Source organism: Folsomia candida, unplaced genomic scaffold (assembly GCF_002217175.1).
Source record: "Folsomia candida strain VU population unplaced genomic scaffold, ASM221717v1 Fcan01_Sc002, whole genome shotgun sequence".
Taxonomy (NCBI): domain Eukaryota; kingdom Metazoa; phylum Arthropoda; class Collembola; order Entomobryomorpha; family Isotomidae; genus Folsomia; species Folsomia candida.
Genome location: NW_019091194.1, coordinates 7,919,249 through 7,936,097, shown reverse-complemented (window position 1 = coordinate 7,936,097; position 16,849 = coordinate 7,919,249). Strand labels below are relative to the sequence as shown.

Here is a 16,849-nt window from a genome sequence, read left to right as displayed (position 1 = left end):
TTGAGATACTCTTATAGCACCGCGATGCAGTTTCACATGTTCAGCAGTGCAATTTCTGCATTTAGTTATACATGCAATGTACAGTGTGCATTGTCTACACCGTCTTTGTTTAATTGATTAATTCATTAAAAATGGTCTCAAAAATTGTTTTTACAAAGTATCTCACATTACATAACTCTCACTTCCCAGTGTGCACTTTTCACTGTTCATCCATCTGGGATTCAATAAATAGATCATCAACTTCATACAACAGTCTTTGCAATCGTCGAGATGCGGCGTCAGCATTATCATCATCGTTTTGTGGGTCGATTCTTGTTGACTTATCCCGACGAGGACTTCATTCTGTACCCCAACTCGTCTACAAGGGTCCGGAAGAAAACGTAGCCGAAGATCCGACGCCACGTGCTGACGACCACGTCATCACTGTTCCAGTCCATTTGAAGAATCGGTTAGAACGAAAAATGATAAAGGAGAGTACGAGAGGTCATCAGAGGATGAAGATTGTGGAGAAATCTAGGGCAGGAAATTCGTCGGTAATGCTTATTAATAATTCTTAGCGCATGCACGTATGCTTTAATTTAATGATATGTTCCCCCTTCACCTTGTCATTTTAGAAAGCGATTATCAACTGTAAACTACCAATTTTTAATTATTATCTGGGTCAGTCTTATGCTAGAGGAGAAGAAATTCCACTGGCTTCAAAAAATTGGCATCATCGAAAAGCAGCAGGGGATTGGTTCAGAATTAAGCCTGTAGTGAAACCGGTAATCAAATAAAATGATTAAAACACTATCTGGTCACACCCATGTATGAAAAACGAGCTATTTTGTTACAGGCCGCATTCGGGTTTTCTACAACAGTAAAAGACACAACGTTCGAGGATTTAGGTATAAAAGCAGAAATTGTGACCAGGCTACATGATAACAAGGCGTTGAAACCTACATTAGTTCAGGTATATACAATAATGAATGATTTTTATCTTTGAAAATATTTTAATCCCGATATTGACCACACTTTACAGGAACTTGCAATTCCTCAAATTATGAAGGGGTCTCACAATCTTATAACTGCGGAGACGGGATGTGGTAAAACTTTGGCGTACATGATTCCTCTGATTCAGCAAATATTGGTTGAAAAGAAGAGGCGATTAAGACGTGGAGCTAATCAACCTTTGGCCATCATTTTAGTGCCGAGTCATGAGCTTGCTAGTCAAATATTTGTAAGTTATTATAAGCATAAATATTATATATGTATGTATTCCAGTTATGTGACATAGCCCTGCATATTTGTTTACCAATAATTACTATATATCTATTCGGGTGTACCTTATTGCATATTTAGTATGTTGCTACAAAACTCTCATACGGGTTGGGAGTCAACGTAAAATTACTCCAACATGGGAATTTAGGATCAAAAATAGCCACTCCAGCTTCCGACGTTATTGATTTATTAATATCTACGATCCATGTGGTATCCACGCTAAAATCGGCTGGAGTGTATGGAATTAACAAAGTACATCATGTTGTTTTGGATGAGGCCGACACATTATTGGATGACAGTTTTTCACCCGATGTGATCAATTTTTTACGGAGTTTTAATGTAAGCCATCTGACTAAACTACTTCTTGCTGCATATGTATTTTTATTAATTTGGTATAAAATGTCATATAATTTTGATTGTTGTACATAGTTTTACCCTGGACAACACCACGTAACACAGTTAAGCTTGGTCAGTGCAACGTTGCCTAAAACTGTGGAATCAACCGTTGCTGAGCTTGTGCCCGTAAGATATGTAGCTATATTTACTTTTATAGAATCTCTCTTAATCTCTCCTGTCTTGAAATTTGCAAAGGGTTATATTTTCTGTATAGGAGGAAAGTATGAACCGAATTTCTACTCCAAATATACATTGTGTCATGTCACACGTTCCACAAAATTTTCTTCGCCTAAGAAAGAGTCAGAAACCTGAAAAGCTTCTCGAAATTGTGAAGATTGATTTAGAAACTGAGAATCCCCTCATAATATTCTGGTAAATCTTGATCATCTTCAAATATGTATTAATTTATGTATATTTAAAATATTTATTAAGTGACTTACCGGTCTTACACTTGCAAAAATAGCAATACTACCAAAACATGCGACTGGCTGCGTATCATGTTGACTGACAATAATATTCCATGTATTGCTGTACATGGCGAGACACGCCCCATGCATAGGAAAGGATTAATGGATAAATATCAAAATGGCAACGTTAATATAATGATCTGTACTGACTTGGGCTCACGTGGTATTAATACAATTCGGGTCAGTTTTATTCATTTGTTCTTTACTATGTATATTTCTATTTCTTATTGTCGTGATTCTTAAATTATGAAACTTGACCAGACACGACATGTCCTTAACTACGACTTTCCAATGTTTACCGCTGACTATATACATCGATGTGGGCGAACGGGAAGAGTTGGTTCTACGGGTAAATGTAAGGTGACCAACTTTATTGCTAGAAGATTTGAATTTCAAGTTGTTCAAGAAATAGAGGTAAACATCAATTCTGAACAAACATAATTGTTGAACTCTAATAAAAATTGTAACGTAGTATAATCATTTTCTGTATCGTTCTATATAATTTCAGAGAAGTGTTCGTCAAGATGTGTCGCTGTCAAAAGTTGATGCAAACATTAAACGCCTTCTGAATGCTAGATATGGTATGCATAAGCCAATTACTGGCAATGACGACGATGAAGATGATGATGAATAAAGGGATTCACGAAGTATTTATGATATGTGTATATGTACAAACATATGTAAGTATAGACTTGACGTTGTTATTGTTTTAATTTGGTACGTTCCGTCATAATAAATTAATCATACCTATTTGAATATGTATACATGATTATAGTAGTTTTAACATACTGATCTCATTTTATAATCTGTTATGTTTTATCTACATAAATGATTTCTTTGATTCAAGATTGGCACCACTGAAAAATGATGATACGGGTATCTTTTACATTAAATTCATTCACTGCTAACTAGCTGAGCACCAATGTTTGGAATTACATTGTCAATTCGTACATATTAAAACATTCCTCAATTCCTGGATTAGAAATTAGAATGCGTGGTCACTTTTAAAACATGGATATGGGGCAGTATTAATAAATTACAAAACACAATTATGAAAACGTACCAACAATTTGTCACAAATAAATGCAGCAGAATAAATATATCTATAGTAATAATAGTATTTAAAAATAATAATACAAATGGGTAAACAAATGTCAAACTACAAAATATGCCACATTTGCAATGTTTCAATTTACCTGTTATCTATATAGGAAAATTGAAATATTGCCCCCATAAGGATATAATTGAAACTATGGAACATCACAGACTACTCTTCTTTCACAACTTATTGTAGATAAATTTCTAACGTAAAATTGGTCTTCTCTGAACAACCAAGTCTAAATTCTTGAAACTTTGAATAGCATCAAAAGTTGTCCATTTTTGTCATCATAAAAGTTACGAATTGGTTGAAAGATCAATTTAGATAGCAATCTTTCTTGGTTATTATATCTACTTATTATTGTTCATTTGAATTTTCTTGAAAGTTTACTTCACATTTCGTGAGAACCGATGACTCCCCCGTTGTTGACAGCATTGTAACACTCACGGTGTCCCCAAGTTTTTTTGGATTCCGTGAAATCTTGCTGACTTAAAGTTGCAGAAGTGTACCTGTAACGAAAAAAAATCATTATTGGAATAAGTATTTGGGAAGAATGTTGCTCAAAAGGTAGACAAGGCCTTAACATGTGCTTATGTTTACTATATATTTAATACCCTCGAGATGTGTTACCTCACCCAAAAATTAAGATGATTTTGGTAAATACAAAATTAAGCCTTTATATGCCCATTCAAAACTTATTGAAGGATAACGATTTAGCGTATCGTAATTGGCACGTGATATTTGACTTGTCACTATACATGTGTTACTTTCGGGAAACTATATTACGTCAAAGAATGACCCGCAATTTGGTAATTTGTTGACATACCACAAATAAGCTCCCATGATGACTGACCAAGTTCTTAGAGGTCCAAGAAAAAGCGCCATAGTTCCGTACGCCAAGTAGAAGAAATATGCAAATATTGCTTGGAAAAATAATAGAATAGCGCATGGCAAATTGTTCCAGACTTGTGACGAGTATGAACAGAATCTTCCTTCCAGACATACCATCTTGAATCTTTAAAAAAGTAGTGTTTATAAAGTGTAGACTAACTAACTAAATAACCGTAAAAGTACTACATCAATACCTAAGGTCCACGCAATGACTCAACACGACGATGAATGGCATGTGAAACCAAAAGAGCTGTTTGTATTTAAAAAAAACAATGGTTAAATTGATTACAGATCTGTATTGCTGAAGAGATAATTAAGAAGTGATGACTTTACCTGAATAACACCGTAAAAGTATGAAAATGCACCTGTAAAAATAAAAATATAGTTTCAGAAAAATGCATGCCGTACATGCACATAATGCGTAATGCATACATAATGCCGTACATGCACATAATACGTATAATAATGTACATTGTTCAAGAAGCAAGAATAAAGGCATACGAAAGTTTGCGAAGAATAAATATCTTAAGTACCGTTCAAATCAAAATGAATAAGAATAAAAGGTCTAAATAAAGTATGCAACTGTTTGCTGGAACACATAATATATATACCTGGTAATAGGGTGCCATCAACAAAGGTACCCCAGGCAAAGGCTGCCCCCAACTGACCGTCTATAACTTCGCCAACAAACCAAGGTCCTACAGAAAAATATGTATTTGACAATATCAGTCTAACAATGGAGGTCTCCCAACGCATGCTCACAGATTTGGACGAAATTAGTGTCAATCGATCACAAATTTAATTAGTATGAAATTTGTAAATGGAACTATCTGCCAATACGCAGGTTTGGCGGAGATATTTGCATCCAAAGCAGAAAAATGCGCAGGAAATTTGGAAAATGAAAAATATGCCAGCCTTTTGGTGCGTTTTCTCCTCTTTTTATGCAAATATCTCCGCCAAACATGCGCATTGGCAGAAAGTTCCATTTGCAAATTTCATGCTAATTATATTTGTGATCGATTGACACTAATTTCGTCCAAATCTGTGAGCATACGTTGGGAGACCTCCATTGTAAGTACAGAAACCCGATGACAGTGAAACTATAATGTAATGTAACATACCTATTGTTAAATATATAGGATACAGAACTAGGGGATAAAATAGCTTATTGATTGTGCAAAGAATCCATAATTTTCTAAAGAGACCACTGCATTTGTGAGATTTTCTCAATTCTGGTCCCGCCACCCATTTTTCTATAATTTCAAAAAAGTTTATACATTATTGTAAATCTAGATTCAAACAAACTGGTATAAAGGTGTGTGCTAACTTTTGACTAGCATCTGAAGAATACGAATTGATAATAATGGCGACACCGATAATACAACTAGTGTCATAAAGACGCTGTAAAACTGGAATTTAATAAGAGAGAGATTAATTGAGTACAGTTATGATTGTAAATATTTGTATGTATGCAACAATTAATGTAAATATTCAATTACCACCGTCGTAGCGTCTGTCATTAGTGCTACTCTTGGAAGCAGTCGAAAATGTAATCTGCTATCATCTAATGCGAATGGCTGATTAATTTCTGCGGCTTGGCCATCTCTGTTTCTTGCGTATGCCTAAAAAATATTTTATGTACATATTCATTAAACCATTAATATAACATATATTATATAACTTAAAATGCTAACTAAATATTGTTAACGTACATAAATCTGATGAACCCCAAGTGCATACTTTTGAGAATTCCAGCCAGCGACATACAAGGGACCCTCAATACCGTGGCATTCAACCCAATCGTCGTTATCAAGTTTGATACGAACAGTTTCCAATGGGCTTGGAGAAAAAACCAATAATCTAGCACATAAATTCATATACGGTTATTATATCTTATCTCATAAATACATATAAAGAAATCAAAATCAATTAATGAAACAATATTTCTTACAAACTGGAATGATAACTTTTTAAACTTATTCCAATTTAACACATGTCACCTACCTGATATGTGTAGAATTGCTCATAAAATTCAAATTGTCCTTCCTTGGTAAATTAAATAATGCATGTTTTGGATTTGTGATTAGAATTACGGGCCATGTCCCATAAGGAACATCAACAAAGGAAAAAAGTCCATGATCAAAAGCAGCTAAGCGATACCTAAAATATAAATATTACGCAATGGATTACAACTTCAATAACTTTATATGCGTCAAGTAAGGCAATTCGATGGCCAAAATATATGTGTGGATAATTAATTATAATATTTATCCACTTACAATCGATTTTCTTTCCAGTCCCCCTGCATGAAAGTATAAATATGATCAACGTGTTTGATGTAAAAAGTATATACAATGACTTTACCAATTCCAATTCAAGAAATCCATTATGCTGCCTAGTATACATGTTTGGCACTGTACCTCCTTGGGAAAGAGAACAAAGCTATATAGCGACTTCAATAAAATGACCTACTTAATAAAATGCAGTTTTTAACCATTGCAGTTTAATTAGTGTACCTAAAGTGTGCAAATGTCCACACAAATACGCCACGGCATTTTTCATTAAAGTTCGGAATCCCGGATTTGGCGATATTATGCATGACGTTGGATAATGTCCAAACCAGATTGTTGCATTACTGTCACGACTTTCAGCCTCAAACTTCTCCAAATCTTCGTACTCTTCTGGAGTTATTCTCCCAATAAAATTCAGAGGACGTCTTGGACCGGGGTTTAAAGTAGCGTCAACGCCGATGAATGAATATTTTTCCGTCCCGTCAGCAATGGTGTACATGTATGAACGTCTATGCTGTTTCCCTTGGATTGAGTACTGGTGGTAAAAGCTCGTATGTTGATGAATGCTGGGGACGTTGAAGCTATCGTGATTTCCACGTATATCGAGCCATAAAGTTCTATCGCCTACTTTTGTTTCACGTAAAATTTCACTGTAATATATCCATTCTTCTCTGAACTGCCTGGACCCCTGAATGAAAGTAATTTGATGGTTGTTATTGACCTTTATTATAACAAAATAAATATTATAAAATAACGTTTCAAACCATGTTGTCAATTTGTTTGGCGTCTGCGAGATCTCCTGAAAAATTACACAAGAAAAATGTCCTTAAAAATGATAAAATATTTCAACCGGAGCCGGTATAATAAATCCATTAAATATAACTTATATACATATGTACCTGATGCAACAACAACAGACGGCTTGATAACGTCGACAGTAACATTACAAAACTGCCTGAATTCGTTGATTCTATCTGGATCATGGAAGACGCTGATATGAATATCCGAAATCTGCAAGAAACAATACTTATCAGAGATAAGAGTACGTAGAGATTTTAAATAATTCAAGAATTACTTGTAAAAACCAGAGGAGGGGTTCTGCAGAATCTCCAATAACAAAAGTGGAGGGGTCAGGATGAGGTGTAACCTTCTGGTTGGGACCACCGTGAGCCTCGTCGAACGCTTCAAAATCGTCATAGCTGACCCGTATCAAATTCGAGACTTTAGCCAAGAAGACGGACAACCCGATAATCAAAATGAGCAGTAAGCACGTGAATTTCGATAACCGCATCCTCTCCTACTCCTCCTTTCACTAACAATCCGCAATTACTTATTGCCACATTATTAATCCTCCTAATATAACGTTGATTTCATTGGAATTATTTAATTGTACTACTCGAAAAGCTAAATAATTTCGCAAACAAATCTCCAAAACCTGATCTCGTATTTCGCTTGTGATAATCTCTGATAACACGTTACAAATTTAAACATGTACGCAGATATTCCTATGTACATACAAATTTGTCTGTTGCAATCTCAAATCTCACTTAAACATTGCATACTTCCAAAACTCAGACACCTAAATTAATTATAGAAGAGTAAACTTATATTTTTCGTATTGGCTTTTCTGACAGCCAGGAATTATTATCACACCTTTTTATAACAACGTTCCAATTCGTAGAATTTTTTGAGCCTTTTAGAACACAATAAGATAATGTTGTGTATTAACAAAAACGTTTTGTTTTATTTTATTCCTTACAACCAAATCATAGAACTATTAATAAATATAAAATCATGAATCTTCTTCATGTCAGTCAGCAGCACACTTTATTAGTACTCGCTCAATATCACACACGCACAACTACGGAGAAAGTCGACACGACTTTCTACCCATCCAATCCATGCTGTTCTTTGTATGCTCAAAAATTCACAATTAATTCATAACTTAATTCCTTTCTTTGATTGAACCGATTTATCATAACTTAATTCCTTTCTTTGATTGAACCGATTTATCATAACTTAATTCCTTTCTTTGATTGAACCGATTTATTTAGTTTTTGAATGTAAGACAAATATGTACCTGTAATAAATACGTTAATTATAATAATTATGCATAGAATCAATTGTACTTTTTGAGACCGTGTACCCAATATTAGCTTACATTTCACAGGAAAGTATTTCACCTGATTTAAATAGGTTAAATAGAGCTTCTCACTCTCATTTATTTATTAGTATTTAGAATCTAAATTTTAGATACCTGTTGTATACCGTGTTTTCGTTCGGCCACAAATTGTACATTTTTTAAAATTGTTGATAAATCGTATCAACTTTTTTGCGAGCAGTTGACCGACAGTTTCATATAATTCGAGATTGCGAAAATCCGACAATTTGACCAGATAGGACTTTTTTAATTGATTAAGATAAATTTTGTAAAATACATTTGCTTTCCAGTATAATTGTAGCATACACATCGTTCTACGACTAAATATGTGTTTAATTATTTCATATAGGCTTACTTATTAGCAACATTATTACTCACCATTGTTTGTGGGTTTTTATAACGCAGGAATTGTTTTTTTGTAAATATTCATTATAGAAATTATGTATGTAACACTCAATTTATAAGCTATTTCGTAGCATTTTGTTTGTTTGCATAGCACACTACATAAATAGCTAGGTTCTAATATCAGGGCAATACTACAGTTTGCATGGATGGGGGGGGGCGGCTTGTTTGTACAAACGTTCAAAATTGCTTGGTTTGTTGACAAATGCATAATAATAATACCAAAATTATTGTAATTCATGACAAATTTTCTAAAGGTACATACATGTTCTGCGCCGAATCGAATATGTATTAAGATTACTATAAGATCACCGGATATCTTGACTATTGACTATAAATACATATGATAACGAATTGAAAGATCCGGCGGCGAATTGACAGAGTCAGGATAATCCATACACAGTCATATTTGGTAAATTAGTTAATCACAGGTAAAAATTTTCGCATGCTATTCTAAAGACATGGACTTGCAGGGCTTTTTATTCTTTTTGAACCCACAGGATAATTCACCACCAGCGTCGGCAGAACGGGAGGATGATGATTGTTGATGGTGAAAAGGTTCATGATCTTCATCAAATGATGAAGCAGAACCTTCAGAATTGTGCCGTTCTCGATTTTTCCGTTTATTCTTGTTCTTGCGTTGATTTTTCTTCCGTTGTCCCAAAATCGAAGAATTACTACGATAAATTTTCTGCTGAATTCGGTCACTAAATCGCACGCTCTTATTTTCATTGGGACTTCCGGATGATTCGCTCAGGGTTAAGAGTTCATTCGACTCGGAAAGACTTTCCAAGGATAAAGCAAAATCTTCCTGGAAATATAAAAATCAAATAAAACTTGCTATATTAAGCACACATATACATATTTGTATGGTACAGGGTCGTACTTTACGGGGATTAATAAATGAATGACTGTGACTTGAGAATTTGTTTGATCATTACAGTATAAGTAATTATGAAAAAATCGATTGTACACCTTTTGAAGATGGTCCATGTGGTCTATCCAACTTTCCGATTTGCTGCGACAACGGATATTGTTACTTGATCCCTTCAAAATGCTTTTGACAACGATATTCCCATTAATAACCGTCGGGATGTTCTAAAATAATATTATTTATTCATACGTTTGTTTGATTATACATGGCACATAAATCTGGTGCTGAATCATGCATGAATGTAAGCATAAATCGCACTTAATAAATTAAGCAAAGAAGAAAATGACATTTGTATGACCACACATTTACAAATGATTGGATTATTACGGTAGTTAAAAATACATAGTGGGTCGGGTCAATCGATAGAGTGAAATTTTAAAGTTTCAGGAAAAACTGGAAACGATAGTACATAGTAATAATTTTCAAGTCTTTCAACTCACTCGTACCTCATTGCTTTCCGTACTTTCATAGCCAACATCAGCCTCAGAAACTTTTGCTTTAATTTCTTCCACCAGCCGTCTCGTGTGCCCCTCATGAAAATCTTCACTTGCTCCATCACTTTCAAAAACGTCAATGTCATCAGACAATTGACGCATAATAGCCTCCAGTGGTTTTTGTATTTGTACAGTTTTCATTGTAACGTGCAACTTTCGCTTATCCTTTTCAAACTTGGCTTTGGCCGATTCAGGAAAGACTTGGAATGGTAGTCGTAATTTTAACTCATAGTTTGCTTTTCGGGTGGATTTCAGCTCAAAATTCCACCCATCATCGAGAACATCGGCATCCAATGTAGAGGAATCGGAGAGAAGAGGGAGATCAATTGTAATGATTATTTCGTCCGGAATGGGTTTACTGCTTTTTCCAGAACGCTGATTGTCCTGTGCGCAGTCTTGAAGGTCAACGTGCGAACGATATTTGTATGAATATCTGGGAACAGTCCATTCTTCTGGCAAGCCACTACCAACCACTGGATCCAAGTTCAGCATTTTCTATTAAATTGCATTCGAATAGCATTATTTATATTTTTATCTTTGTGCTTAGATAATTCATAATTTATTTAAATACGTACATCAATTTTGCTCATGGGTTTGAAAGTCGAATCAAATTTTTTCCTCATTTCTGTGTCCCCTTTTTTGTAATTTTTTGCACATGTAAATTTTTTGCATGATGTTCCAGTCTGTGTCACGTTTGTGCCGAGAGGTTGAGGGGGTATTTCATCCTGAATTGCCGCAGGGTCTACAACGGAAGGCGGAGCTTCCCCAATTTTGTACTTGATAACAGTGGCACGAGGAATTCCTTTGTATCTGTTAAATTAAATCCAACATTTAATCCAAAATGCAAACCTTTTTCCTATGCGCATACAAAGGCGCGTTACAATATTGTTCACTTACTGAAGTTTCGGTTTTTTTACATTGTTTCTGTCCAATGTCACTTTAAAACTGGACTCAACTCCATCCATCGATATCTGCTCAATTTTTTTTCGAAACTGTAAATTTTGTTCAGCCATCCGCAAAGAAAAGGGGTGGAAAATGACATCGTAGACAAAGCAGAATGCTCCAGCCTTGTCAATGTCTTCACGTGGTGGGCTTTGTGCGTATGGTATGGACCATACGAATCCATCCCCTCCTTCCAACGGATTAGTCCCCTTTTGACTCGTTGCTTTTCGTATCAAAGGGTTGGCGCAGATATTAATGAATCCTTTTTTATTTCCATCCACGGAAGTTTTAAGGACATAGGCAGGGACAGGATTCAGGAAATGAATCTCATTCCCATTCTGGCGTTCAAGTTGGCGTACCTCACTTTGATAAGTCTTTTGATTTTCTGGGTCCTATTTAATTCAGATCTTATAGATTTATATGTACCAAGAAATAACCAAGTGATAAGTCATCAACTGCAAAAGAATTACCTGGACTTCCTCAACATATTCTACCAACAACTTTCGAAATTCCTCCTGTTTTAATGCATCTTTGATTTGTTCAAACTCACGTTGGGTCAGTTCAAAATCTTCCTTGGCATTTGTATCATTGGGTGGGTAAAATGTTGGCAGAGTTTCAAAATTTGTAGAAGCACCTTCTTGACCACCACTCATAATTTTGGAGATGAATTTCTGAAAATACCAAACGATGTGATACAGGTATTGTAAAATAAAGGCGAATCCCATGATAAAGATTTGAATTTAATTTATAGCTAAAAACTGCCTGTGGCCCTATGGCCCTACATCGATCAACTCCTAATTTATTGATGAGATGGCATTATTATGGATAATAAAATATAACAATTATACCCCATAAAAATTGTGTATCAAGTCATGCGTGGTTCCAAACAATGACATTTATGTTTTGCTTTGTCTTGTTTATAAGTTCGAATCCAAATAAAAACCAGTATTATTATCTAAACAGCCTTTGCAACCGTTTGCAAGTTTTTGTGCATGGAGAACAAATTTTCATGTGCCTGAAATTACTTGAAAAACTTACTTTTTTTTTTACCTGAAACATTCACAATTTTCTTAACACGGGTATTAAACTCTTCTCTTACTGCTTTGTAGAGCAATGAAATTGCATTACATGGAGTACCAGTACTTACTCGTGCTTAATATTAATAACCACTGCTTATGTACATAGTTGCTCATACCGCTGTATTACGTGTTATATGTAATACACGTCAACAATAAGGCCCGATATTACGAATGATAACTTACCTTTTGAAGATAAGGAGGGCTGCTATGTATCACAAGTCACCGGTATGTACAACTGTAGAAGATCAGAGTTTCAGTTGAGATTGTTTTCCAGAAATTTCCTTTAATGTCTCTGTTTTACTGATGCTCTCTCGAATAATGGTGGTGCATACAGCGTTTTAGCATTGGCTCAGTTTGGATGTAAATAAAAACATTGAACAGATAGCCAAGCTTCCGTAAGAATACGCAGGCAAATGAGACTCTCCCTGCAAGTTTTGTTGAAAAAGATCGATGCGTAGTTTTCATTGGCTTGTATTCAATCTCCTTTAATACGGATGGTGAAGGTTGCAAGCCCCGTACTTTTAATGGAGCTGAATGGTGTTGCTAGGCAAAATTAAACCTGCAAAAATAAACCACCATACTGACTCTAACTAACCGGTAATAACATTTTGCAAATTGCGATTTGTTGAGGGATTTTGCACACATTTGGCAAGTTATATAAGTGCAGTACATTGCGTGATAATGAATATTTGCATGCAAATCACATAAGCAGGTCATTTAACGTTGTTTTGGCTTTTTCTTTATGCACTTTACAGAGAAAGAAAATATGTAGTTGACGAAATGACATCCGAAACAATTAATTCAATTTATTACCGGTTGATGGATAAAAGGATGTTACCTGCATGTATTTTTATTTAATCACTTTTATGTATGCATATCAAAGATTTTGTATGGGTTTGCATCAGTATCAGTTACATACATATGTACAAGAAACATGGAAAAACTGACTATACAGGAGTCGACCATTAAAAACCGTAACCTTAAAAAGCTCGAAACCTTAATCTAAGAAATGATGAATTCCCGAAAAAGTAACTGTCCGAGACAATTGTTTCCAATTATGTAACATTGTTTATAAGACGATTACTTATATTTAACGCAAATGCATGCATGTATGTACATAGTCTTACCATAAGAAGTGATAGTAGAGCGTAGTTTTTTAACCGGTCAACATAAAATTAAAAGGTCAATTGCGGTTTGTACATACATTCAGTGCCTATCACTGGTGTTGACCGCTTTTACTTGACATCACTAGGTCAAAAGTAGGAGAAGCTTAGCTACACGCGCGCGGCAATAATTTTTCACTTTTTGCACGAGAAAAAAATGCACAATGTTTGATGAAGTGTAGCAACCCAAGTACAACTACGATCTGGTTTCCCAAACTATTAAAGTAATCCCAGAGACAGTGTCTATCTATGACATAAAAGTTCCGGTTGTCCAAGGTCATGGAGGACTTCAGTGATGTCCGAAGCTTTAAACACCAGAATAGCATAAAATCTCTGTCCGACGCCGGAGACTTTGGCCAAACAAATGACCTTTCAACTTTAGAGATCAGATTAGCACTGAAAAGTGACCCTAAGATGAAGGTCTTTTGGATTAGAAAGCGTCACATACTACAAATTTCCTAGGCCAAAGCAAGGGTACAAAAATCGACCTCCCTCCCCAAACGGTACGGTAAAAAAACCAAAAAAACTAACCCGTTTACCGATGATAATTTCTTTACGACCGAAACATATTTCAGCAAAAAAAACTAATACGTTTTATGCCAAATATTCTAAGGGTTAGCTTATAACAAAATAGAGGTCAAAATGTCGTCTTATCAAACTCCATTCATGGTTTTAGTGGGAATCGGCGGAATTGAGCAAAAACAGCCCAATTTCCTTGATTAAGGATAGGAGATAGTTTAAAAAATATTTGATAAACGTCCTGTTGAAGATGGAACACCCCCTCAACTAGTCCATATTGGGTGAAAAGCCACCGACCTTTGTTAAGGGGTCCACAGTAACATTTACATCGAAATTCGTGAAAAACTGGATTAAAATCCATATTTCTGATTTCATTTGCACTTTAGGTTTGACCCTGGCATTTTCGAACCGCAGACAACTTTACCACCAAATATTGATTAAAATTGAGGAGAAGGTCTGTTCTGAGCCCCATATATGCGTCAGGGTCACAAAAAAATTTCTGACCCGGGAATGATACACTTTGTCCATTAATTCCGTGCGTATTTTTGATGGAGCTTTCTCTTTCGTGACCAATTCTTCATGGTTACAGGAGGAATATATTTTCAAGTTTAATACATGTTTTCTACGTGAAATTTAACTGGCTTTTCAATGGAATAAAAATAATTTTGAAATTCCTTAAAACTAACCTAATATGGTCGTCTACTCTACTATCACTTTTTAAGTTGAGACTACCCAATAAGAATTTTCCCTGTGAATCAGGCGTTTTACGTTAGGTAAAAAGGCCCAGTAAACTGCACTGTATTTGGAAGAAAGTGACGGCGTTAATACTCATTAATTTTACGTCCGTAAAACATTGCATTTACAGTGATACATCAATTATGTAAAACGAGTGTAATTCCATCGTAATATTGTGTAATGGGATGGGCGTTAGACTGATGTATTATAATGAACTAAAATGAGTGTAAAACCATTTGAAATTATATTGCATTGCTAAAATTATAATTTATTAAGAAAAATCCAAATTGATGATTACAATTAATTAAATTACTTAAAACACATTACTAAATATTAAGTATAATTAATTTTCATAATTTTCTAACATAGGAATGCACAAGAAAGAATTAATATCATTTCTAAACAGTAACATTACACATTTTTGTCTCAAATCTAAAATATTGAACTCAATCCTATCAGACACGCTTGCCCCACATTTAAAGATATTCAACTTGCTACTTCGTGTTGGATACCGGCTAATATCCGTGCGACATAAAACTTTTACAACGACAGTAACACGATGATCACTACAAACTTTAATTTTGTCAACAAGTACAATTCGATCATTACTTAACACAAAACAATTGTCTCCCTTTCTTAAATCTACAGAAAATTTTGATAAGTTATACTTTCTAGCGAACCCGTTTTTAATTCCAACTGCTCCACCCTTTATTATTTTCCTGTCTCTTATAAAATTGTAATTGTCATGCTCTGTAACACGCTTCACTACTTGTTCCAGCATTAACGTTTTACTTCTAACTAGCGACTTTAGGAATTGTAAGTAGTCTTCAAAGGGAAAGGCGCTAACGTTGTCAAGTCCAATTCTGGATCTTTTCCTTAACCTGCCAGCCCCAACGTCAGGATCGGAAGAAGAGAGATTTGAATCTTCTGCTATTTTCTTTTCAGTCCGTCTCCCAGTTTGATAATCAACTAGATTGCAGTTCAAAAAATACGATTTAGATTCAAATTATGTCTTAACAAATTTCGTATAAATTTTAACTAAACATTTTGTGCTTACAAAAAGATTTCTTGAACGAACAAGGCAGATAAGGCCAATTGTCTTGTGGTAGTGAGCAGGATTTGATAAGGGATGCAGCAATTTGATTTGCTTTCGGTCCCGATGGCCACCGACACTGAGTTCTGGTCTTATCCAACCATGATGACGGAACGAGTTGCACTGAATCGTCGTCTGATGACGTGAAGTGGACAACAGCAAACATTGCAGTCCCTAAATACAAAATAAAACGCGATACGGCAAACTGGGTTGAAAAACTTACCAAGAAAACTTACCAAACTGGATTGTACCAAACCGATTCGGATAATCCAATGGTTCGAATATTTAAAATTTCGAAATTGAAAAGTTGGTTAAGTTAATAGAGATTTCTCGAGACACCGTCCAAGATCTCACTGCTGCCAGGTGAGGAGAGGAAAGCGTGGCCGCGCATATTGGAGTATTACGTTCATTATATACAGTGAAATATGCTTTTATAATTGATTAAGTTTTACGGACTTTCTACGTGTGTTTTACGGTGGTACACTGGAACATAATACTTCCACTATACAAATCCATAAAATGCCAATTCTAAGCTCGTGTTGATTACATAATAAATCCCAGACTATATAATCCATGTTTTAGTGAATCAAAGTACATGTCATTTACATTTCCCAGCGATTTACAGGGTCTTCAACAAAATATGCTCGATTTACAGGGTATGATTCTTATTGGGTATGTATATACATATTTACATGCATGCATATGTACCACAGTACATATGTACTGTGATACCATAACAAATCAGTACATTACTTTCTTAATGCCACGTGTTGCTTTCATGCATTTGCATGTGCGTATAGTTAATAAATATACTTGCATGCATTTAAATATTATTTATTATACATATGTAAGCAAGGGTAAATTCATTGTAAGAAACTTGTTTGCACCATGCATGTGGGCGTAATGGATAATTTCTTAATATA

The 16,849-nt window shown here is 35.0% G+C and overlaps 4 protein-coding genes across 6 annotated transcripts; 1 reads left to right on the top strand and 3 right to left on the bottom strand.

The window, feature by feature from the left end:
• Position 1: 1 nt before the first annotated feature.
• On the top strand, positions 2-2,879 carry LOC110843932 (probable ATP-dependent RNA helicase DDX28). Its single transcript, XM_022089994.2, has 10 exons — positions 2-533; positions 615-764; positions 836-952; positions 1,022-1,219; positions 1,342-1,599; positions 1,690-1,782; positions 1,871-2,028; positions 2,120-2,303; positions 2,385-2,537; positions 2,632-2,879. The coding sequence occupies exons 1-10, from the start codon at positions 132-134 to the stop codon at positions 2,755-2,757; spliced, it is 1,839 nt and encodes a 612-aa protein (XP_021945686.1). The 5' UTR covers positions 2-131; the 3' UTR covers positions 2,758-2,879.
• Positions 2,811-7,976, bottom strand: LOC110843930 (transmembrane protein 62). The gene is made up of 16 exons (XM_022089989.2): positions 7,480-7,976; positions 7,304-7,415; positions 7,169-7,203; positions 6,630-7,092; positions 6,478-6,536; positions 6,393-6,415; positions 6,118-6,273; positions 5,826-5,973; positions 5,613-5,735; positions 5,441-5,522; positions 5,235-5,366; positions 4,725-4,811; positions 4,447-4,478; positions 4,308-4,363; positions 4,049-4,237; positions 2,811-3,731 (listed from the first exon to the last, which is right to left on the bottom strand). The coding sequence occupies exons 1-16, from the start codon at positions 7,693-7,695 to the stop codon at positions 3,614-3,616; spliced, it is 2,031 nt and encodes a 676-aa protein (XP_021945681.1). The 5' UTR covers positions 7,696-7,976; the 3' UTR covers positions 2,811-3,613.
• Positions 7,977-8,435: 459 nt separating this feature from the next.
• LOC110843931 (protein kintoun) lies at positions 8,436-12,879 on the bottom strand. 3 transcript variants are annotated; one of them, XM_022089993.2, is made up of 7 exons: positions 12,600-12,879; positions 11,808-12,008; positions 11,293-11,729; positions 10,971-11,205; positions 10,348-10,890; positions 9,943-10,065; positions 8,436-9,778 (listed from the first exon to the last, which is right to left on the bottom strand). In XM_022089993.2, the coding sequence occupies exons 2-7, from the start codon at positions 11,988-11,990 to the stop codon at positions 9,416-9,418; spliced, it is 1,884 nt and encodes a 627-aa protein (XP_021945685.1). In that variant the 5' UTR covers positions 11,991-12,008; positions 12,600-12,879; the 3' UTR covers positions 8,436-9,415. The 3 variants fall into 3 exon arrangements, with proteins under 3 accessions (XP_021945685.1, XP_021945684.1, XP_021945683.1); XM_022089992.2 differs by lacking the exon at positions 12,600-12,879 and adding an exon at positions 12,388-12,530; XM_022089991.2 differs by lacking the exon at positions 12,600-12,879 and adding an exon at positions 12,376-12,521.
• Positions 12,880-15,176: 2,297 nt separating this feature from the next.
• LOC118434243 lies at positions 15,177-16,381 on the bottom strand. The gene is made up of 2 exons (XM_035847188.1): positions 15,891-16,381; positions 15,177-15,802 (listed from the first exon to the last, which is right to left on the bottom strand). The coding sequence occupies exons 1-2, from the start codon at positions 16,090-16,092 to the stop codon at positions 15,177-15,179; spliced, it is 828 nt and encodes a 275-aa protein (XP_035703081.1). The 5' UTR covers positions 16,093-16,381.
• Between the last annotated feature and the right edge of the window lie 468 nt (positions 16,382-16,849).

Coding starts and splice junctions, on each gene's coding strand:
- LOC110843932 (XM_022089994.2), top strand. CDS start 132: ATGGTCTCAAAAATTGTTTTTACAAAGTATCTCACATTACATAACTCT. Junction 1,220..1,341: donor AGCTTGCTAGTCAAATATTT/GTAAGTTATTAT, acceptor TTGCATATTTAG/TATGTTGCTACAAAACTCTC. Junction 2,029..2,119: donor AATCCCCTCATAATATTCTG/GTAAATCTTGAT, acceptor TTGCAAAAATAG/CAATACTACCAAAACATGCG.
- LOC110843930 (XM_022089989.2), bottom strand. CDS start 7,695: ATGCGGTTATCGAAATTCACGTGCTTACTGCTCATTTTGATTATCGGG. Junction 5,974..6,117: donor AGCAATTCTACACATATCAG/GTAGGTGACATG, acceptor TTTATGTGCTAG/ATTATTGGTTTTTTCTCCAA. Junction 5,367..5,440: donor TCTTCAGATGCTAGTCAAAA/GTTAGCACACAC, acceptor TTGAAATTATAG/AAAAATGGGTGGCGGGACCA.
- LOC118434243 (XM_035847188.1), bottom strand. CDS start 16,092: ATGTTTGCTGTTGTCCACTTCACGTCATCAGACGACGATTCAGTGCAA. Junction 15,803..15,890: donor TTCGTTCAAGAAATCTTTTT/GTAAGCACAAAA, acceptor ACTGCAATCTAG/TTGATTATCAAACTGGGAGA.
- LOC110843931 (XM_022089991.2), bottom strand. CDS start 12,396: ATGTTTCAGGTAAAAAAAAAA. Junction 12,009..12,375: donor TGTTTCAGGTAAAAAAAAAA/GTAAGTTTTTCA, acceptor TGGTATTTTCAG/AAATTCATCTCCAAAATTAT. Junction 11,206..11,292: donor GTAAAAAAACCGAAACTTCA/GTAAGTGAACAA, acceptor TTAATTTAACAG/ATACAAAGGAATTCCTCGTG.